General features: G+C 39.5%; 1 protein-coding gene across 1 annotated transcript in view; it reads right to left on the reverse strand.

Moving 5' to 3' along the window:
• Positions 1 to 24,610, reverse strand: part of MCOLN1 (mucolipin TRP cation channel 1) — a 105,071-nt gene that overhangs the window by 55,640 nt on the left and 24,821 nt on the right. The window contains exon 2 of the mRNA XM_053717941.1: positions 3,944 to 4,137. Coding sequence (XP_053573916.1) covers positions 3,944 to 4,137 — 194 coding nt within the window. The remainder of the gene's footprint in view (positions 1 to 3,943; positions 4,138 to 24,610) is intronic.

Raw genomic sequence — 24,610 nt, forward strand, 5'->3', positions numbered from 1 at the left:
TGCAGGAGTTCACAGTGTATACATATAAGAATCTATGATTGGCTGTCACATGAAGGGGCAGGAGAATGGAGGGAAAATTTGAAATAAGTAAAAAAACAAACAAAAAAAAACGTTTTATTGCATTGTCTTTTTATTATGCATTTATTGATTATGCAATGTACTTATAAACCACCTACTTTCTAACTGCAAATCATGCCTCCTCTTGTGCCCGTCACAAATAACCATCTAAATTTTATTTAACTCCTTCATGTTTGGCACAAGTGTTTAACATCGGAACATTGCAAACAATTGCAACAAAAATGAAATCACATGATCGTCGATTTGATCATGTGATTTCAAGGCAGGGATCAGATCATAGGGGACTCCCTATGTTGCTAGGCACGCACTCAGTCCAATCTTGTGTTCATCAAAAGGGGGAGGCTGCAGGATGCCTTATAAGGTAGGACATTCCATGTCGTCCTTTGGCGTTAAAGCCTAATGCTGTTAGGACGGCATGGAACGTCCTACGGCAAAGGGGTTAACAGACTTTAACGTAAAGGAACACAAAATAAAGTAAAAATCAAACTTTTAGGCTCTAGATAAAATTGCGCAATTAAAAAAAAAAAAAAAAACTACTTTTCAATTAATTTCCATTATCAAAATATGCACACTTTAAGGCACCACCTCATACTGAGCATGTGCAAGAGTGCACAGTATATACATTTTGTGATTGGCTGATGACTGCCACATAATTAGCTTTATTTCGATGGGATTCATTGATGAAAGATACCTAGGTAGGAGTCTGGAGAACTATACGGTAGTAAATAGTGTTGCCATATAATGCTCTTGCAAATGGAGAACATTCTTGTAAAACTGCGGCCTATAGTGCTCCAGACACGTGCACGCTCCTGAGCTTACAACTCGGGTCAAGAGAACAGACAAAATTTGATAACAGAAGTAAATTAGAAAGTGGTTTAAAACTGCATGCTCTAGATGAATCATGAAAGAAATTTTGGGTTTGTATGTCCCTTTAACACCATGATACAGACACATTATCTTAAAAACAACCCTGTGTGAAATGGTTAGAGAAGCAAATTCCTGATAAAGTAAGCATACATAGGAAGTTGACAGTTTAAAAGTGAAGGCTGCAGCTTGGCTAGGCACACGCATGCAACGTTTCTCAAACATTGCTAAGGCAAGTACAACAAAAGGATTTTATTTACTTTTTTGTTAAATAGTTGTAAAACATTGATTTTTATGAAGCTCTTCAGCAATGAAGTGGTTAACAGAGACCTTAAACTCAAAATGAAAAATTGTAAAAATGCAAATGACAAAGTTCTTTTTTTCTCTTCTCCAAAATAAGCTGGAATACTAATACCATACTTACATGTAGTACAGTTTCTGAGAATAAATTTAAAGGGCCATAATACCCAAATGTTTAAACACTTGAAAGTGATGCAGCATAGCTGTAAAAAGCTGACTAGAAAATATCACCTGAGCATCTCTATGTAAAAAAGAAAGATATTTTACCTCAAAAGTTTCTCAGTAGCCACATCCCATTGTAAAGGATTTCTAAGCAGCATATCAGTATGTCTGTCCCGGGACAGCTGAAAGATTGAGCCTCGTGCACTCTCATGTTATTTCCATATTCAGTGTAAGGAAGTTTACAATGAAATCTCATGAGAGTTAAAGGGACAGTTAACCATAGAATTGTTATTGTTTTAAAAGATAGATAATCCCTTTATTACCCATTCCCCAGTTTTGCATAACCAACACAGTTATATTAATATACTTTTTACCTCTGTGATTACCTTGTATCTAGGAACCTTCTTCCAGCCCCCTGATCACATGACTGTGACTGTTTATTATCTATTGTCTTAAATTTAGCATTGTATTGTGCTAGATCTTAAATAACTTTCTGTGCCTGAACACAGTGTTATCTATATAGCCCACGTGTACTTTCTGTCTCTGTGTTGAAAAGAGATTTAAAAAGCCTGTGATAAGAGGCAGCCATCAAAGGCTTAGAAATTAGCATATGAGCCTACCTATGTTTCGTTTAAACTAAGAATACCAAGAGAAAAAAGCAAATTTGATTATAAAAGTAAATTGGAAAGTCAATTAAAATTCCTATCTAAATAATGAAAGATTAATTTATACTTGACTGTCCCTTTAAGTCAAATCTCATGAGATCACAGTAAGAGTTCATGACCTCAGCACTGCTGATTTGCTGCTGTTCATTTCTTCATTTTTTTACCTGCAGCTGGGAGCAGTTGAGTATAACTTTTTACACAGAACTTACTCTGCTGAGCTGTGGAAATTGTGAGGTAAAATATCTTCCTTTTTTACATAGAGATGCTCAGGTGATATTTTCCTGTCAGCTTTTTACAGTTATACTGTATCAGTTTCAAATGATTTAGCATATGAGTATTATGTCCCTTTAACTATAGGCTCGATTAAAAAAAAAAAAAAAATCAGCAGCCTACAGGGGTTTTCCAGTCCAACACTTGGAGGGGCAGCCCTCATGTTATTCTCCCCCTGTGAGTGGCAAGCTGTTTCCCATAAAAATGAAATGAGAGCTCTCTGCTATGTAAAACTTTGCAATGGAGAATGAAGTACACAGGAAGATCCTGGCGAATGTTTAACTTAAAAGTTAAGCCTAACACAAATCAATTTACGCTGTTTTCAGTGCACTGTACTAAAATCGCTGTTATTTTCATTTGCATGGATTTTCCTTCAATCAAAACACTAATTACTCTTAAAATTGCCACTTTTTTAAACTTGCGATAAAAACAGATCTCTAGGGCAAAAATCTTTAGAATTATGCTGGAATCTGAGAGAAAATTTTCATATATGCCCATGGAACGCTCATGTTAAGCCCATTTTACAGAAAAACAAATACGCTTTGTATTTTCTACTTATAAATACAAATTTGTATTTATTTATTTTTAACATCCAGTGTTCTTAAATTACAATTTACGCTGTGCATATTTAATTTGATTTATTCCTGTGTAAATTTACATACAAATGTTACGTTTTTAAAAAACGTATGATTTTGGGTCAACAATTTTGTTATGATTTTTGATGCACCTTAAAGGATACAAACTTTTCACATTTTTTATGTAAATAAAACACATTCTAAAATAACATTTATGAAAGTAAAATTACCAACCTCAAACTCTTTCAAAACGAAGTCTCATTTACTACTAAAATATTTTTTTATTTTTTGTCGATAACGTCATACAATCCAGCCCACTATTTTATGTAAACATTAACCAATCGTTTTCATCTCCTATGCATATCATTATAATACACATTTGCATGCGCACAAAAACGGCACAAATAGCGCTTGCGCATTTTGTCCTACTGACGCCGTAATTACCAGCACCTCATAGGGTATAACGCAGGTCTGGAAGGGAGTGACGATGCGCAATCTTGCGCATGCGCTATTCAAATTCGGCAGCCATCTTTAAACTGCGGTTTGCACACCGGATTGGATAGCAGTGGCAGATACCCACGGAGTGGGTTCGGAAGAATTAAGTTATTAGAAAGAATATTGCAGCGATCAGGTAGGAAAGTCATAATGACATCCTATGGCAAATATGTTTATAACAAATAAAATTAAAAAAATAAGCTAAAATTACATTAAACTTACAGTGGTCCTTTGACAATACATTTTTTTTTCCTGCGCATAGTATTCCTTTTGTACGAATTTTAAATTATTTCATTGTGCACTTATCTAATATATGCATCTCCTTCCCATACGAAAATGCAGTATACGCCCTAGTATATGTCTCTTTAAATATTTGCTATAAAAAATTCTGGAAGAACCCGACTTTTTGTTTCAGAATTTAGTAAGAATTTTTCTTAATATTGGCTTTGCCACCTATACACTGTTTTGCATGTTTTAAATATTCAGTCTTATTTGTACTCTTTTAGCATATATAAAGGAGATATATGCACTTACCTGTATGGTGACTAGTATGATCTTGATAAACTGCAAAGCAAGTTTGTACGGTTTTCGCCCCTTAGCACGAAATTTATCACATGGGCTCATGAAGAAATATTTGAGACGCCGACGAAGCTGTATCTCCTCTGGGGTGGGACTTTCAAGCAACCTGGAGCCATAGTTAGGGCTAGGGGAGAGGAGTCGCTGACGCTCTGTGGTGAAGAGTCACAATTCAACATTGGAAGATAGAGTAAAATAAAAAAAAAAAAAGGATAGAGGACAGGCAAAAGAGAAAAAAAAAAAAAAAAAAAAAAAAGCACATATTAGAGAAGTCAAGAGTACAAAAGGATGATAAACAAAATGTGTTAATAATTACACTGGGACTTAAAGGGCCATAATACCCAAATGTTTAAACACTTGAAAGTGATGCAGCATAGCTGTAAAAAACAGAATTTATGCTTACCTGATAAATTACTTTCTCCAACGGTGTGTCCGGTCCACGGCGTCATCCTTACTTGTGGGATATTCTCTTCCCCAACAGGAAATGGCAAAGAGTCCCAGCAAAGCTGGCCATATAGTCCCTCCTAGGCTCCGCCCACCCCAGTCATTCGACCGACGGACAGGAGGAAATATATATAGGAGAAACCATATGGTACCGTGGTGACTGTAGTTAGAGAAAATAATTCATCAGACCTGATTAAAAAACCAGGGCGGGTCGTGGACCGGACACACCGTTGGAGAAAGTAATTTATCAGGTAAGCATAAATTCTGTTTTCTCCAACATTGGTGTGTCCGGTCCACGGCGTCATCCTTACGTGTGGGAACCAATACCAAAGCTTTAGGACACGGATGAAGGGAGGGAGCAAATCAGGTCACCTAAATGGAAGGCACCACGGCTTGCAAAACCTTTCTCCCAATAATAGCCTCTGAAGAAGCAAAAGTATCAAATTTGTAAAATTTGGCAAAAGTGTGCAGAGAAGACCAAGTCGCTGCCTTACATATCTGGTCAACAGAAGCCTCGTTCTTGAAGGCCCATGTGGAAGCCACAGCCCTAGTGGAGTGAGCTGTGATTTTTTCAGGAGGCTGCCGTCCGGCAGTCTCATAAGCCAATCGGATAATGCTTTTAAGCCAAAAGGAAAGAGAGGTAGAAGTCGCTTTTTGACCTCTCCTTTTACCAGAATAAACAACAAACAAGGAAGATGTTTGTCTGAAATCTTTAGTAGCCTCTAAATAGAATTTTAGAGCACGGACTACGTCCAAATTGTGTAACAAACGTTCCTTCTTTGAAACTGGATTCGGACACAAAGAAGGTACAACTATCTCCTGGTTAATATTTTTGTTAGAAACAACTTTCGGAAGAAAACCAGGCTTAGTACGCAAAACCACCTTATCTGCATGGAACACCAGATAGGGTGGAGAACACTGCAGAGCAGATAACTCTGAAACTCTTCTAGCAGAAGAAATTGCAACCAAAAACAAAACTTTCCAAGATAGTAACTTAATATCTATGGAATGTAAAGGTTCAAACGGAACCCCTTGAAGAACTGAAAGAACTAGATTTAGACTCCAGGGAGGAGTCAAAGGTCTGTAAACAGGCTTGATCCTAACCAGAGCCTGAACAAATGCTTGAACATCTGGCACGGCTGCCAGTCTTTTGTGAAGTAAAACAGATAAAGCAGAGATCTGTCCCTTTAGAGAACTTGCAGATAATCCTTTCTCCAAACCTTCTTGTAGAAAGGATAGAATCTTAGGAATTTTTATCTTGTTCCATGGAAATCCTTTGGATTCACACCAACAGATATATTTTTTCCATATTTTATGGTAAATTTTTCTAGTTACAGGCTTTCTAGCCTGAATCAGAGTATCTATTACAGAATCTGAAAACCCACGCTTTGATAAAATCAAGCGTTCAATCTCCAAGCCGTCAGTTGGAGGGAAACCAGATTCGGATGTTCGAATGGACCCTGAACAAGAAGGTCCTGTCTCAAAGGTAGCTTCCATGGTGGAGCCGATGACATATTCACCAGGTCTGCATACCAAGTCCTGCGTGGCCACGCAGGAGCTATCAAGATCACCGAGGCCCTCTCCTGATTGATCCTGGCTACCAGCCTGGGAATGAGAGGAAACGGTGGAAATACATAAGCTAGGTTGAAGGTCCAAGGTGCTACTAGTGCATCTACTAGAGTCGCCTTGGGATCCCTGGATCTGCACCCGTAGCAAGGAACCTTGAAGTTCTGACGAGACGCCATCAGATCCATGTCTGGAATGCCCCATAATTGAGTTATTTGGGCAAAGATTTCCGGATGGAGTTCCCACTCCCCCGGATGGAATGTCTGACGACTCAGAAAATCCGCTTCCCAATTTTCCACTCCTGGGATGTGGATCGCAGACAAGTGGCAGGAGTGATCCTCCGCCCATTGAATTATCTTGGTCACTTCTTTCATCGCCAGGGAACTCCTTGTTCCCCCCTGATGATTGATATATGCAACGGTCGTCATGTTGTCTGATTGAAACCTTATGAATTTGGCCTTTGCTAGTTGAGGCCAAGCTCTGAGAGCATTGAATATCGCTCTCAGTTCCAGAATGTTGATCGGGAGAAGAGACTCTTCCCGGGACCATAGACCCTGAGCTTTCAGGGATTCCCAGACCGCGCCCCAGCCCACTAGACTGGCGTCGGTCGTGACAATGACCCACTCTGGTCTGGGGAAGCTCATTCCCTGTGACAGATTTCCAGGGTCAGCCACCAACGAAGTGAATCTCTGGTCTTTTGATCTACTTGAATCATCGGAGACAAGTCTGTATAATTCCCATTCCACTGTCTGAGCATGCACAGTTGTAATGGTCTTAGATGAATTCGTGCAAAAGGAACTATGTCCATTGTTGCAACCATCAATCCTATTACTTCCATGCACTGCGCTATGGAAGGACGAGGAACAGAATGAAGTACTTGACAAGAGCTTAGAAGTTTTGATTTTCTGACCTCTGTCAGAAAAATCCTCATTTCTAAGGAATCTATTATTGTTCCCAAGAAGGGAACTCTTGTTGACGGGGACAGAGAACTTTTCTTTGTTCACCTTCCATCCGTGAGATCTGAGAAAGGCTAGGACGATGTCCGTATGAGCCTTTGCTTTTGACAGGGACGACGCTTGAATTAGGATGTCGTCCAAGTAAGGTACTACTGCAATGCCCCTTGGTCTTAGAACCGCTAGAAGGGACCCTAGTACCTTTGTGAAAATCCTTGGAGCAGTGGCTAATCCGAATGGAAGTGCCACAAACTGGTAATGCTTGTCCAGAAAAGCGAACCTTAGGAACTGATGATGTTCCTTGTGGATAGGAATATGTAGGTACGCATCCTTTAAGTCCACGGTAGTCATAAATTGACTTTCCTGGATGGTGGGTAGGATCGTTCGAATAGTTTCCATTGTGAACGATGGTACCCTGAGAAATTTGTTTAGGATCTTCAGATCCAAAATTGGTCTGAATGTTCCCTCTTTTTTGGGAACTACGAACAGATTGGAATAAAATCCCATAACTTGTTCTCTTATTGGAACTGGATGTATCACTCCCATCTTTAACAGGTCTTCTACACAATGTAAGAATGCCTGTCTCTTTATTTGGTTTGAGGATAAGTGAGATCTGTGGAACCTTCCCCTTGGGGGTAGTTCCTTGAATTCCAGGAGATAACCTTGAGAAACTATTTCTAGCGCCCAAGGATCCTGAACATCTCTTGCCCAAGCCTGAGCAAAGAGAGAGAGTCTGCCCCCCACTAGATCCGGTCCCGGATCGGGGGCTATCCCTTCATGCTGTTTTGGTAGCAGTGGTAGGCTTCTTGGCCTGCTTACCCTTGTTCCAGCCTTGCATTGGTTTCCAGGCTGGTTTGGGCTGTGAGGCATTACCCTCTTGCTTAGAGGATGCAGAATTAGAGGCTGGTCCGTTTCTGTGAAAGGGACGAAAATTAGGCTTATTTTTAGCCTTAAAAGACCTATCCTGTGGGAGGACGTGGCCCTTTCCCCCAGTGATGTCTGAAATAATCTCTTTCAAATCTGGTCCAAATAATGTTTTACCTTTGAAAGGAATGTTAAGCAATTTTGTCTTGGAAGACACATCCGCTGACCAAGACTTTAGCCAAAGCGCTCTGCGCGCCACGATAGCAAACCCTGAATTTTTCGCCGCTAATCTAGCTAATTGCAAAGCGGCATCCAAAACAAAAGAGTTAGCCAATTTAAGTGCGTGAACTCTGTCCATAACCTCCTCATATGAAGATTCTCTACTGAGCGACTTTTCTAGTTCCTCGAACCAGAAACACGCTGCCGTAGTGACAGGAACAATGCATGAAATTGGTTGTAGAAGGTTCTTCGATAGGAATAGTAGTGCGTTTGTTTAGAGTAGAAACCGCCCCCTCGACCTTGGGGACTGTCTGCCATAAGTCCTTTCTGGGGTCGACTATAGGAAATAATTTCTTAAATATAGGGGGGGGAACAAAAGGTATGCCGGGCTTTTCCCACTCTTTATTTACTATGTCGGCCACCCGCTTGGGTATAGGAAAAGCGTCGGGGGGCACCGGAACCTCTAGGAACTTGTCCATCTTACATAATTTCTCTGGAATGACCAAATTGTCACAATCATCCAGAGTAGATAACACCTCCTTAAGCAGTGCGCGGAGATGTTCTAATTTAAATTTAAATGTCACATCAGGTTCAGCTTGATGAGAAATTTTTCCTGAATCTGAGATTTCTCCATCAGACAAAACCTCCCTCATGGCCCCTTGAGATTGGTGTGAGGGTATGTCGGAACAGTTATCATCAGCGCCCTCTTGCTCTTCAGTGTTTAAAACAGAGCAATCTCGCTTTCTCTGATAAGTAGGCATTATGGATAAAAGATTTGCTATGGAGTTATCCATTACAGCCGTTAATTGTTGCATGGTAATAAGTATTGGCGCACTAGATGTACTAGGGGCCTCCTGTGTGGGCAAAACTGGTGTAGACACAATAGGGGATGATGTAGTATCATGTTTACTCCCCTCATTTGAGGAATCATCTTGGGCAATATCATTATCTGTGGCATTACTGTCCTTACTTTGTTTGGACACTATTGCACAATTATCACATAAATTTAAATGGGGAGACACATTGGCTTTCATACATATAGAACATAGCTTATCTGAAGGTACAGACATGTTAAACAGGCTTAAACTTGTCAACAAAGCACAAAAAACGTTTTAAAATAAAACCGTTACTGTCTCTTTAAATTTCAAACTGAAAACACTTTATTACTGAATATGTGAAAAAGTATGAAGGAATTGTTCAAAAATTACCAAAATTTCACCACAGTGTCTTAAAGCATTAAAAGTATTGCACACCAAATTTCAGAGCTTTAACCCTTAAAATAACGGAACCGGAGCCGTTTTTAAATTTAACCCCTATACAGTCCCAGCTATATGCTTTGCTGAGACCCAACCAAGCCCAGAGGGGAATACGATACCAAATGACGCCTTCTAGAAGCTTTTTTAGTGATTCTTAGATCCTCACACATGCATCTGCATGCCTTGCTCTCCAAAAACAACTGCGCAGTAATGGCGCGAAAATGAGGCTCAGTTTATAACTAGAAAGGCCCCCAGACTAAAAAAGGTGTCCAACACAGTGCCTGCCGTTTTTTAAACGTTCCCCAAGATTATAATGCCAATTATTAGATAGAATCTGCATAATATGCCCCAATAAAGCAATCGTTTTAGCCATAAAAATGTCTACCAGTTTTTAAGCCCTTTTTTAAGCCCTTTATTCTTTTATGTTTGACTAAGAAAATGGCTTACCGGTCCCCATGAGGGGAAATGACAGCCTTCCAGCATTACATGGTCTTGTTAGAAATATGGCTAGTCATACCTTAAGCAGAAAAGTCTGCTAACTGTTTCCCCCAACTGAAGTTACTTCATCTCAACAGTCCTGTGTGGAAACAGCAATCGATTTTAGTTACTGTCTGCTAAAATCATCTTCCTCTTACAAACAGAAATCTTCATCCTTTTCTGTTTCAGAGTAAATAGTACATACCAGCACTATTTTAAAATAACAAACACTTGATAGAAGAATAAAACTACATTTAAACACCAAAAAACTCTTAACCATCTCCGTGGAGATGTTGCCTGTGCAACGGCAAAGAGAATGACTGGGGTGGGCGGAGCCTAGGAGGGACTATATGGCCAGCTTTGCTGGGACTCTTTGCCATTTCCTGTTGGGGAAGAGAATATCCCAAAAGTAAGGATGACGCCGTGGACTGGACACACCAATGTTGGAGAAAGCTGACTAGAAAATATCACCTGAACATCTCTATGTAAAAAAGAAAGATATTTTACCTCAAAAGTTCTTCAGTAGCCACCTCCCATTGTAAAGGATTTCTAAGCAGCATTTTAGTGTGTCTGTCCTGGGACATCTTAGGGAATGAGCATTGTGAACTCTCATATTATTTCACCAATCAGGCAAATGAAGCTTACAATGAAATCTCATGAGAGATAAGTCAAATCTCATGAGATCACAGTAAGAGTTCATGACCTCAGCACTGCTGATGCTGATTGGCTGCTGTTCATTTCTTCATTTTTTTTTATTTTTACCTGCAGCTGGGAGCAGCAGAGTATAACTTTTTACACAGAACTTACTCTGCTGAGCTGAGGAGATTGTGAGGTAAAATATCTTCCTTTTTTACATAGAGATGCTCAGGTGATATTTTCCTGTCAGCTTTTTACAGTTATACTGCATCAGTTTCAAGTGATTTAGCATATGAGTATTATGTCCCTTTAATTGGTATCAAACCACTTCTAATAAACACAGCTTCCTCTATGCTGTGTTAAAAATGTATGGCTAAAAAGAAAAGAAATGTAATAGGAGGGCACTAGGCAAAGCTTAAGACACTGGAATACAAAAATATTCTACAACCTCATCGGTCTACAAGATAATTTATTAAGAAAAACTAAATTTAGGCTTACCCGATAAATTTATTTATTTCCAGATATGGTGAGTCCACAACGTCATTAATTACTGTTGGGAATATCACTCCTGGCCAGCAGAAGGAGGCAAAGAGCACCACAGCAAAGCTGTTAAGTATCATTTCCCTTCCCACAAACCCCAGTCAGTCATTCGACTAAAGGGAAATGGAAAAAGGAATAATACAAAAGGTGTAAAGGTGCCTGTTAAGTCAAAAATGACTGTCTTAATAAAAAGGGTGGGGTTGTGGACTCACCATATCCGGAAATAAATACATTTATCAGGTAAGCATAAATCATATATATATGGTGAGTCCACGACGTCATCAATTAATGTTGGGAACTAATACCCAAGCTAGAGGACACAGATGAATAGGGAGGGAGAACAAGAAAGGTAGACCTAAACAGAGGGAGAACAAGACAGGTAGACCTAAACAGAAGGCACCACCTCCAAAAAGAAACTTTTCTCCCAAATGAAACCTCAGTCGAGGCAAAAGAACTAAAATTTGCAAAAAGAAATATACTTCTCAGCCAGAAGGAAAGAAGTAGCAGTTGCTTTCATATCTAGAAAAAAAAAAAAAAAAAAAAAAAACAGGACAGAGAAAATCCTTAGTCGCCTGTAGATATAAAATTTAGAACACGCACAACATCCAAGTTGTGTAATAAACATTCCTTATGGAGGAGGAGGATTAGGACAAAGAGAAGGAACAACAAACTCCTGATCAATATTACTATCCAAAACCACTTTTAGGAAGAAAGCCCAACTTAGTACGAAGAACCGCCTTATCTGCATGAAAGATAAGAAAAGGCGAATCACACGGTAAGGTAAAAGTTCCGAAACTGTCCGAGCAGAAGAGATAGCAAAAAGAAACAAAACTGTCCAAGATAAAAAACATAGAATCTATGGAATGCGAAGACTCAAACGGAGCCTGCTGCAAAACTTGGAGTACTGACTGGCTACTATACAGGGAGTGCAGAATTATTAGGCAAATGAGTATTTTGACCACATCATCCTCTTTATGCATGTTGTCTTACTCCAAGCTGTATAGGCTCGAAAGCCTACTACCAATTAAGCATATTAGGTGATGTGCATCTCTGTAATGAGAAGGGATGTGGTCTAATGACATCAACACCCTATATCAGGTGTGCATAATTATTAGGCAACTTCCTTTCCTTTGGCAAAATGGGTCAAAAGAAGGACTTGACAGGCTCAGAAAAGTCAAAAATAGTGAGATATCTTGCAGAGGGATGCAGCACTCTTAAAATTGCAAAGCTTCTGAAGCGTGATTATCGAACAATCAAGCGTTTCATTCAAAATAGTCAACAGGATCGCAAGAAGCGTGTGGAAAAACCAAGGCGCAAAATAACTGCCCATGAACTGAGAAAAGCCAAGCGTGCAGCTGCCAAGATGCCACCAGTTTGGCCATATTTCAGAGCTGCAACATCACTGGAGTGCCCAAAAGCACAAGGTGTGCAATACTCAAAGACATGGCCAAGGTAAGAAAGGCTGAAAGACGACCACCACTGAACAAGACACACAAGCTGAAACATCAAGACTGGGCCAAGAAATATCTCAAGACTGATTTTTCTAAGGTTTTATGGACTGATGAAATGAGAGTGAGTCTTGATGGGCCAGATGGATGGACCCGTGGCTGGATTGGTAAAGGGCAGAGAGCTCCAGTCCGACTCAGACGCCAGCAAGGTGGAGGTGGAGTACTGGTTTGGGCTGGTATCATCAAAGATGAGCTTGTGGGGCCTTTTCGGGTTGAGGATGGAGTCAAGCTCAACTCCCAGTCCTACTGCCAGTTTCTGGAAGACACCTTCTTCAAGCAGTGGTACAGGAAGAAGTCTGCATCCTTCAAGAAAAACATGATTTTCATGCAGGACAATGCTCCATCACACGCGTCCAAGTACTCCACAGCGTGGCTGGCAAGAAAGGGTATAAAAGAAGAAAATCTAATGACATGGCCTCCTTGTTCACCTGATCTGAACCCCATTGAGAACCTGTGGTCCATCATCAAATGTGAGATTTACAAGGAGGGAAAACAGTACACCTCTCTGAACAGTGTCTGGGAGGCTGTGGTTGCTGCTGCACGCAATGTTGATGGTGAACAGATCAAAACACCGACAGAATACATGGATGGCAGGCTTTTGAGTGTCCTTGCAAAGAAAGGTGGCTATATTGGTCACTGATTTGTTTTTGTTTTGTTTTTGAATGTCAGAAAACATAATTTATGTAAGAACTTACCTGATAAATTCATTTCTTTCATATTAACAAGAGTCCATGAGCTAGTGACGTATGGGATATACATTCCTACCAGGAGGGGCAAAGTTTCCCAAACCTTAAAATGCCTATAAATACACCCCTCACCACACCCACAAATCAGTTTAACGAATAGCCAAGAAGTGGGGTGATAAGAAAAAAAGTGCGAAGCATATAAAATAAGGAATTGGAATAATTGTGCTTTATACAAAAAAATCATAACCACCACAAAAAAGGGTGGGCCTCATGGACTCTTGTTAATATGAAAGAAATGAATTTATCATCAGGTAAGTTCTTACATAAATTATGTTTTCTTTCATGTAATTAACAAGAGTCCATGAGCTAGTGACGTATGGGATAATGAATACCCAAGATGTGGATCTTTCCACACAAGAGTCACTAGAGAGGGAGGGATAAAATAAAGACAGCCAATTCCTGCTGAAAATAATCCACACCCAAAATAAAGTTTAATGAAAAACATAAGCAGAAGATTCAAACCGAAACCACTGCCTGAAGTACCTTTCTACCAAAAACTGCTTCAGAAGAAGAGAATACATCAAAATGGTAGAATTTAGTAAAAGTATGCAAAGAGGACCAAGTCGCTGCTTTGCAAATCTGATCAACTGAAGCTTCATTCCTAAACGCCCAGAAAGTAGAAACTGACCTAGTAGAATGAGCTGTAATCCTCTGAGGCGGAGTCTTACCCGATTTAACATAGGCAAGATGAATTAAAGATTTCAACCAGGATGCCAAAGAAATGGCAGAAGCTTTCTGGCCTTTTCTAGAACCGGAAAAGATGACAAATAGACTAGAAGTCTTTCGGAAAGATTTAGTAGCTTCAACATAATATTTCAAAGCTCTAACAACATCCAAAGAATGTAACGATTTCTCCTTAGAATTCTTAGGATTAGGACATAATGAAGGAACCACGATTTCTCTACTAATGTTGTTGGAATTCACAACCTTAGGTAAAAATTCAAAAGAAGTTCGCAACACCGCCTTATCCTGATGAAAAATCAGAAAAGGAGACTCACAAGAAAGAGCAGATAATTCAGAAACTCTTCTGGCAGAAGAGATGGCCAAAAGGAACAAAACTTTCCAAGAAAGCAATTTAATGTCCAATGAATGCATAGGTTCAAACGGAGGAGCTTGAAGAGCTCCCAGAACCAAATTCAAACTCCATGGAGGAGAAATTGACTTAATGACAGGTTTTATACGAACCAAAGCTTGTACAAAACAATGAATATCAGGAAGAATAGCAATCTTTCTGTGAAAAAGAACAGAAAGAGCAGAGATTTGTCCTTTCAAGGAACTTGCGGACAAACCCTTATCTAAACCATCCTGAAGAAATTGTAATATTCTCGGAATTCTAAAAGAATACCAAGAAAAATGATGAGTAAGACACCAAGAAATATAAGTCTTCCAGACTCTATAATATATCTCTCTAGATACAGATTTACGAGCCTGTAACATAGTATCAATCACAGAGTCAGAGAAACCTCTTTGACTAAGAATCAAGCGTTCAATCTCCATACCTTTAAATTTAAGGATTTCAGATCCGGATGGAAAAAAGGACCTTGCGACAGAAGGTCTGGTCTTAACGGAAGAGTCCATGGTTGGCAAGATGCCATCCGGACAAGATCCGCATACCAAAACCTGTGAGGCCATGCCGGAGCTATTAGCAGAACAAACGAGCATTCCCTCAGAATCTTGGAGATTACTCTTGGAAGAAGAACTAGAGGCGGAAAGATATAGGCAGGATGATACTTCCAAGGAAGTGATAATGCATCCACTGCCTCCGCCTGAGGATCCCGGGATCTGGACAGATACCTGGGAAGTTTCTTGTTTAGATGAGAGGCCATCAGATCTATCTCTGGAAGCCCCCACATTTGAACAATCTGAAGAAATACCTCTGGGTGAAGAGACCATTCGCCCGGATGCAACGTTTGGCGACTGAGATAATCCGCTTCCCAATTGTCTACACCTGGGATATGAACCGCAGAGATTAGACAGGAGCTGGATTCCGCCCAAACCAAAATTCGAGATACTTCTTTCATAGCCAGAGGACTGTGAGTCCCTCCTTGATGATTGATGTATGCCACAGTTGTGACATTGTCTGTCTGAAAACAAATGAACGATTCTCTCTTCAGAAGAGGCCAAAACTGAAGAGCTCTGAAAATTGCACGGAGTTCCAAAATATTGATCGGTAATCTCACCTCCTGAGATTCCCAAACTCCCTGTGCCGTCAGAGATCCCCACACAGCTCCCCAACCTGTGAGACTTGCATCTGTTGAAATTACAGTCCAGGTCGGAAGAACAAAAGAAGCCCCCTGAATTAAACGATGGTGATCTGTCCACCACGTTAGAGAGTGTCGAACAATCGGTTTTAAAGATATTAATTGATATATCTTCGTGTAATCCCTGCACCATTGGTTCAGCATACAGAGCTGAAGAGGTCGCATGTGAAAACGAGCAAAGGGGATCGCGTCCGATGCAGCAGTCATAAGACCTAGAATTTCCATGCATAAGGCTACCGAAGGGAATGATTGAGACTGAAGGTTTCGACAAGCTGTAATCAATTTTAGACGTCTCTTGTCTGTTAAAGACAGAGTCATGGACACTGAATCTATCTGGAAACCCAGAAAGGTTACCCTTGTTTGAGGAATCAATAAACTTTTTAGTAAATTGATCCTCCAACCATGATCTTGAAGAAACAACACAAGTCGATTCGTATGAGACTCTGCTAAATGTAAAGACTGAGCAAGTACCAAGATATCGTCCAAATAAGGAAATACTACAATACCCTGTTCTCTGATTACAGACAGAAGGGCACCGAGAATCTTTGTGAAAATTCTTGGAGCTGTAGCAAGGCCAAACGGTAGAACCACAAATTGGTAATGCTTGTCTAGAAAAGAGAATCTCAGGAACTGAAAATGATCTGGATGAATCGGAATATGCAGATATGCATCCTGTAAATCTATTGTGGACATATAATTCCCTTGCTGAACAAAAGGCAATATAGTCCTTACAGTTACCATCTTGAACGTTGGTATCCTTACATAACGATTCAATAATTTTAGATCCAGAACTGGTCTGAAGGAATTCTCCTTCTTTGGTACAATGAAGAGATTTGAATAAAACCCCATCCCCTGTTCCGGAACTGGAACTGGCATAATTACTCCAGCCAACTCTAGATCTGAAACACAATTCAGAAATGCTTGAGCTTTCACTGGGTTTACTGGGACACGGGAAAGAAAAAATCTCTTTGCAGGAGGTCTCATCTTGAAACCAATTCTGTACCCTTCTGAAACAATGCTCTGAATCCAAAGATTGTGAACAGAATTGATCCAAATTTCTTTGAAAAAACGTAACCTGCCCCCTACCAGCTGAACTGGAATGAGGGCCGTACCTTCATGTGAACTTAGAAGCAAGCTTTGCCTTTCTAGCAGGCTTGGATTTATTCCAGACTGGAGATGGTTTCCAAACTGAAACTGCTCCTGAGGACGAAGGATCAGGCTTTTGTTCTTTGTTGAAACGAAAGGAACGAAAACGATTGTTAGCCCTGTTTTTACCTTTAGATTTTTTATCCTGTGGTAAAAAAGTTCCTTTCCCACCAGTAACAGTTGAAATAATAGAATCCAACTGAGAACCAAATAATTTGTTTCCCTGGAAAGAAATGGAAAGTAGAGTTGATTTAGAAGCCATATCAGCATTCCAAGTCTTAAGCCATAAAGCTCTTCTGGCTAAGATAGCTAGAGACATAAACCTAACATCAACTCTAATAATATCAAAAATGGCATCACAGATAAAATTATTAGCATGCTGGAGAAGAATAATAATATCATGAGAATCACGATTTGCTACTTGTTGCGCTAGGGTTTCCAACCAAAAAGTTGAAGCTGCAGCAACATCAGCCAATGATATAGCAGGTCTAAGAAGATTACCTGAACACAGATAAGCTTTTCTTAGAAAGGATTCAATTTTTCTATCTAAAGGATCCTTAAATGAGGTACCATCTGACGTAGGAATGGTAGTACGTTTAGCAAGGGTAGAAATAGCCCCATCAACTTTAGGGATTTTGTCCCAAAATTCTAACCTGTCAGGCGGAACAGGATATAATTGCTTAAAACGTTTAGAAGGAGTAAATGAATTACCCAATTTATCCCATTCTTTGGAAATCACTGCAGAAATAGCATTAGGAACAGGAAAAACTTCTGGAATAACCGCAGGAGCTTTAAAAACCTTATCCAAACGTATAGAATTAGTATCAAGAGGACTAGAATCCTCTATTTCTAAAGCAATTAGTACTTCTTTAAGTAAAGAGCGAATAAATTCCATCTTAAATAAATATGAAGATTTATCAGCATCAATCTCTGAGATAGAATCCTCTGAACCAGAAGAGTCCAAAGAATCAGAATGATGGTGTTCATTTAAAAATTCATCTGTAGAGAGAGAAGATTTAAAAGACTTTTTACGTTTACTAGAAGGAGAAATAACAGACAAAGCCTTCTTTATGGATTCAGAAACAAAATCTCTTATGTTATCAGGAACATTCTGCACCTTAGATGTTGAGGGAACTGCAACAGGCAATGGTACATTACTAAAGGAAATATTATCTGCTTTAACAAGTTTGTCATGACAATTATTACAAACAACAGCTGGAGGAATAGCTACCAAAAATTTACAGCAGATACACTTAGCTTTGGTAGATCCAGCAGGCAGTGATTTTCCTGTAGTATCTTCTGGCTCAGATGCAACGTGAGACATCTTGCAATATGTAAGAGAAAAAACAACATATAAAGCAAAATAGATCAAATTCCTTATAAGACAGTTTCAGGAATGGGAAAGAATGCCAAATATCAAGCTTCTAGCAACCAGAAGCAAATGAAAAATGAGACTGAAATAATGTGGAGACAAAAGCGACGCCCCAATAAGACGCCCACATTATTTGGCGCCTAAATGCTTTTGGCGCCAAAAATGACGCCACATCCGGAACGCCGACATTTTTGGCGCAAAATAACGTCAAAAAATGACGTAACTTCCGGCGACACGTATGACGCCGGAAACGGAAAAGAATTTTTGCGCCAAAAAAGTCCGCGCCAAGAATGACGCAATAAAATGAAGCATTTTCAGCCCCCGCGAGCCTAACAGCCCACAGGGAAAAAAGTCAATTTTTTGAGGTAAGAAAAATATGATAATTCAATGCATAATCCCAAATATGAAACTGACTGTCTGAAAATAAGGAAAGTTGAACATTCTGAGTCAAGGCAAATAAATGTTTGAATACATATATTTAGAACTTTATAAATAAAGTGCCCAACCATAGCTTAGAGTGTCACAGAAAATAAGACTTACTTACCCCAGGACACTCATCTACATGTTTGTAGAAAGCCAAACCAGTACTGAAACGAGAATCAGTAGAGGTAATGGTAAATATAAGAGTATATCGTCGATCTGAAAAGGGAGGTAAGAGATGAATCTCTACGACCGATAACAGAGAACCTTATGAAATAGACCCCGTAGAAGGAGATCACTGCATTCAATAGGCAATACTCTCTTCACATCCCTCTGACATTCACTGCACGCTGAGAGGAAAACCGGGCTCCAACTTGCTGCGGAGCGCATATAAACGTAGAATCTAGCACAAACTTACTTCACCACCTCCCTTGGAGGCAAAGTTTGTAAAACTGATTTGTGGGTGTGGTGAGGGGTGTATTTATAGGCATTTTAAGGTTTGGGAAACTTTGCCCCTCCTGGTAGGAATGTATATCCCATACGTCACTAGCTCATGGACTCTTGTTAATTACATGAAAGAAATGTATATTTGTGAATGTTGAGATGTTATATTGGTTTCACTAGTAAAAATAAATAATTGAAATGGGTATATGTTTTTTGTTAAGTTGCCTAATAATTATGCAAAGTAATAGTCACCTGCACACACAGATATCCCCCTAAAATAGCTATAACTAAAAACAAACTAAAAACTACTTCCAAAACTATTCAGCTTTGATATTAATGAGTTTTTTGGGTTCATTGAGAACATGGTTGTTGTTCAATAATAAAATTAATCCTCAAAAATACAACTTGCCTAATAATTCTGCACTCCCTGTAGGCCTTTCTGGAGAAAAGACAAAATCCTAGGAATCCTGATCCTACTCCAAGAGTAGGCCTTGGATTCACACCAAAATAGGTAATTACGCTATACTTTCTGGTAATCTGACTAGTAACAGGCCTGCAAGCCTGAATCATAGTCCCAAGGACTGATTTAGAAAAACCATGCTTAGACAGAACTAAGCATTCAATCTCCAGGCAATCGGCTTCAGAGAAACAAGAATTGGATGAAGGAATGGACCCTGAGTTAGAAGGTCCTTCCTCAGAGGCAACCTCCAAAGTGGAAGATAAGACATCTTCACTAGGTCTGCATACCAGGTCCTGCGAGGCCACGCAGGGGCTATTAGAATTACTGATGCACTCTGATATGAGCAATGACTCATGGAAGGAGAGCAAACGGAGAAAACAAGTATGCTAGACTGAAATCCCAAGGAACTGCAAGAGCATCTATCAGGCTGCCTGCGGGTCTCTTGACCTTGAACTGTACCTTGGAAGCTTGACGTTCTTCCGAAATGCCATCAGAGCCAACCCCCATTTGAGGGTTAACCTGGAGAACACCTCCGGATGGAGAGCCCACTCCTCGGGATGAAAAATCTGTCTGCTAAGAAAGTCCGCCTCCCAGTTGTGCACTCCTGGAATGTGGATGGCAGACAGCAATTGTGAGCTTTCGCCCACTGAACAATGCGAGCCACCTCCTTCATGGCTAAGGAACTCTGAGTTTCTCCCTGGTGATTGATATAAACCACTGAGGTGATATTGTCCAACTGGAACCTGATAAACCGGGCTAAGGACAACTGAGGGAATAGCAGACTCCTCTCCAGAGACCATAGTCCTTTCGCCATTAATGAGTCCCAGACTGCTCCCCAGTCCAGCAGGCTGACGTCTGTGGTCACAATCACCCAGGAAGGTGCCCTGAGACAGATGCTCCTGAGAAATTTACCACGGAAGAGAGTCTCTAGTTGACTGATTTTACATTGAGCCACTGATGGCTGAACAGCAGACTGCAGTGTGAGGCTAGAGAAAAGAGTTTAGGATTTTCTGACCTCAGAAACATTTTCATAGATAGGGAATCTATTATGGTCCCTAAGAAAACTACCCTTGTAGCTGGAACAAGGGAACTCTTTTCCAGATCCACCATCTGTGGAAACGTAGAAAGGACAACAAGATCTCTGTATAACAGTTTGCAGATTGAAAATATTGTGCCTGAAACAAAATGTCGACCAGGACGGGCGGCACCGTAATTTCCTTACAACTGATAAAGTTTCCAGAAAGGCAAATCTCAGGAACTAGAAGATACGTTTCCATTAGGTCTATGGTCATCATGAACTGACCCTTTTGGACCAAAGGAAAAAAAAAAAAATGGTTCCATTTAGAATAGGACCATTAGGTCTAGAATAGGACGAAAATTCCCCACCTTTTCAGGAATCATAAACAGGATGAAATAGAAACCTAGACCATGTTTCCTTACAGGAACTGGAACTATCATTCCCAGGGGAGAAAGGTCCCAAACACAATTCAAAAATGCCTGTCTATAATCTGGACCTCAGATAAACTAGAAGGGTGGAACCTACCTCCGGGAGGAAAGGTTTAAATTCTATTAAGCAACCCTGAGATACTATGTCCGCAGCCTATCGGGGACATCTTGTATTCACGCTGAAGAAAACAGAGAAATACAGCGACTATATGCCTTGTATAATTCTGGCAGTGGTGGGATACAACCCACGCCTCCAGAGAGATTGGAGCCTAAATACAGACTTGTGGTATAAAAGCTTTTTCACCCGTAATAACAGAAATATTTCTGCCAAACCGGGGTCAAACAAGGCCTTACCCTTGTAAGGAAGCGCCAGAACTTGGACTTTGAGGAAAAATCCACTGACCAAGAAGTTAGCCACAACACCCTACGGGCTAGCACAGTGAAGCCAGATATCTTGGCATTATAAATAGTATGGTAGTATCAGAAATAAAAGATTTGGCTATTTAGAGCCGTAATTCTATCCTGAATCTCCTCCAAGGAGTTTCTACCAAAAATAAATCAGAGAAGACATCGCACCCAAGGATGCCGCACTAGATACAGTGGCAATACCAAATAAGTCTCCAGCCTGTCCACTGACCCTAAAAAGAGAAGCTATCCTCTATAGGGATCTTAGTTCTCTTAGCCAGAGCAGAAATGTCCCTTCTACTTTAGGTACCGAGCGTCATGACATATACTGGAGACAGCGACAGGAAACTTATTTTTAAAAAGACAGGGAAAAAGGAATCCCTGACTTCTCCCATTCCTGTGAAAAAAATCTGCATCTGGAATGACTCCCACAGTGGAAGGAACATCATAGTATTTATTAAAGTTACCAGATTCCTTAGGGTTGACAACGACATGCGTATCAGAGTCATCCAACGTAGTCAAAATCTCCTTTAACAATACACAAAGGTATTCAAGCTTAAATCTGAAGGTTAATACTTCAGCATCAGATGAAGGAATTAGACTGTCTGAAGCTGAGGTTTCACCCTCCGAGGCTACCGACGTATCCTCCTCATCAAACTTATGAGGAAGGGCAAACCTTCTAGCAGTAGGTAGGACAGAAACCTTACTATCTGAATAACTAACTTCCTCTTGCATATTTCCTACAACATAGGAAAACAGATAATGCCGCAGATTTCGCAGAAGATACCCGTGCAACAGATTCTGCATGCAAATAAACTCCTCCAGGAGACGGAGAGGACAAGCAGGGCACTATATGTGTAACTATTAAGGTTTGGGACAATTTGGGAGAAAGCTGTGGCAATGCCTAATCAGCTTCATCCTGAAAGACATGAGGCATAGAAAATAAAATGTATTCAGAAGGTTTAAGTCAGGTATAAGCAGGTGACATAAATGAAGATCATGCAGCAATAGCTGGATTAAAACCCGCAATCTCTGATATGTAGGGCAGCTCAGAGACTCACTAGACTACAGCGGCTGGCTTTATATAGCAGCACAAATTATGATACAAGGCATAACAATATATGTCCATAGGAGCAGAACTCTAGCTCCAAGATGACACATAAAATGACAGTTCATATTTATTATATGCCCAAGAGTCCCTAATAAATAAGAGTAGTAAGGTGCTTGTATATTACACTTGGCACAGGGGGCTGCTGTTCTGATCAATTGCCCCTCTTGTCTCAAGGCAATCTTTGTATACCGTTTATTCAATGCACAAATATATACTGGCACTTAGCAATATTGTCTTGCAGAAAGCTATATTCTATAAAGCATCGTCTATTATTTAAAGGGAAACTGAACCCAAATTTTCTCTTTCATGATTCAGATAGAGCATGCAAATTTAAGAAACTTTCTAAGTTACTCCTATTATAAATTTGTCTTTGTTCTCTTGCTATCTTTATTTGAAAAAGAAAGCATCTAAGCCATTTGTTTGGTTCAGTACCATGGAAAGCACTTGTTTATTGGTGGATAAATGTATCCACCAATCAGCAAGAACAACCCAGGTTGTTCACCAAAAATGGGCCGGCATCTAAACATACATTTTTGCATTTCAAATAAAGATACCAAGAGAATGAAGAAAATTTGATAATAGGAGTTAATTAGAAATTTGCTTAAAATTGCATGCTCTATCTGAACCATGAAAGAAACATTTTGGGTTCAGTGTCCCTTTAATGGGACACTCAATCAAAATTAAACTTTCATTATTCAGATAGAGCATGCCATTTTTAACATCATTCCAATATACTTCCATTAACAAAATGTGCACAATCTTTTATATTTAAACTTTTTGAGTCACCAGCGCCTACTGAGCATGTGCAAGAATAAGTGTGTATGCATTTGTGAATGGCTGATGGCTGTCACATGGTACAGGGGTAGTAGAAAAATACATAACTTTTAAAATTGTCAGAAAAAAAAAAAAAATCTACTACTCATTTGAAGTTCAGACTAAGTGCTATTGCATTGTCTAGTTATCTTGCTTTTGTTGATTATCCAAATCTACTGTGTTGACTGGTCCTTTAAAGTCAGCTGAAACGTCTTCGCTTCGTCCTAAGCCGGAAGAGGCGGGGTCATGTGATCGGACCCGAAGAAAGCTGAAAATGGCGCCGTTTCGCTCTCCTAAGAAGAAGGCGGAGTTACACGGACGATAAAGAAATGAAGTGCGCAGCTAGAATTAGCAGCACGCTTCATTTCCACAACAGCCACAAAATTTTAAACATGCCCAGCATAGATTATATATATATATATATATATATATATATATATATATATATATATATATATATATATATATATATATATATATATATATATATATATATATATATATATATATATATATATATATATATATATATATATATATATATATATATATATATATATATATATATATAAATATATATATATAAAAGTAAAATGTGTTCACTCAGTATACTGGGTAGACACAAGTGATACTCTATAGTTGGCGCTAGTCTGTATTGTGTATGGTATAGTGGCAGCTATATAAGACAAGTACTGGTTGAGATGTGAAGTCCCAGTCAGTAAGTGAAAAATGTGTATACAAGAGTAGATACAGCGCCTATATATCCATTTAAAATATGGGTGGTATATGGGAATATGAATGAGAACTAGAGCTAATTATTAGAAAAATAATAGCAATTAAAAGAATATTAAAAAAAGATAGATTTTTAGAATCAATTATACTTGAAGAATGATGAATAGATTATGAAACAGTGTTCATATGAGTCTTTAGACAATATATAGTCCGTAGTAAATCTTCATAAGCAGTTGATATCAGTAAATAGATGGTATGTAATACCCTTACCAGATATTACCTCAATCTGATGAGGTAAGTATGCCGCACTGGGGGTATATACAGATGGTAGAATCTTCTCCTTGTATTCAGATGTGGTGCCTCTTGGGTTTTCGTAAGCCTCCTGGAGTATGCAGGGATATGTTTCTGGTTGTAGATAAATCCCTTGTACTTCCTTTGTGTTGGTAGTTAGCCTCTTGGAGTACCTTTCCTGTCTTGGTATACACTTTCTTGTATCTAAGCTTCTGCTGACTGCCCCCTTATTTCAGTTCTTTTGACAGACATGCAGTTTAGCCAATCAGTGCTCACTCCTAGGTCCCTTTACGTGCATGAGCTCAATGTTATCTATATGAAACATGTGAACTAATGCCCTCTAGTGGTCAAAATGTATTCAGATTGAGGCAGTCTTCAAGGGCTAAGAAATTAGCATAAAACCTCGTAGTTTTAACTTTCAACTAAGAATACCAAGGGAACAAAGCAAAATTGGTGATAAAAGTAAATTGGGAAGTTGTTTAAAATTGCATGCCCTATTTAAAAAATGAAAGTTT

This window comes from Bombina bombina, chromosome 6 (genome assembly GCF_027579735.1).
Source record: "Bombina bombina isolate aBomBom1 chromosome 6, aBomBom1.pri, whole genome shotgun sequence".
NCBI classification, from domain to species: domain Eukaryota; kingdom Metazoa; phylum Chordata; class Amphibia; order Anura; family Bombinatoridae; genus Bombina; species Bombina bombina.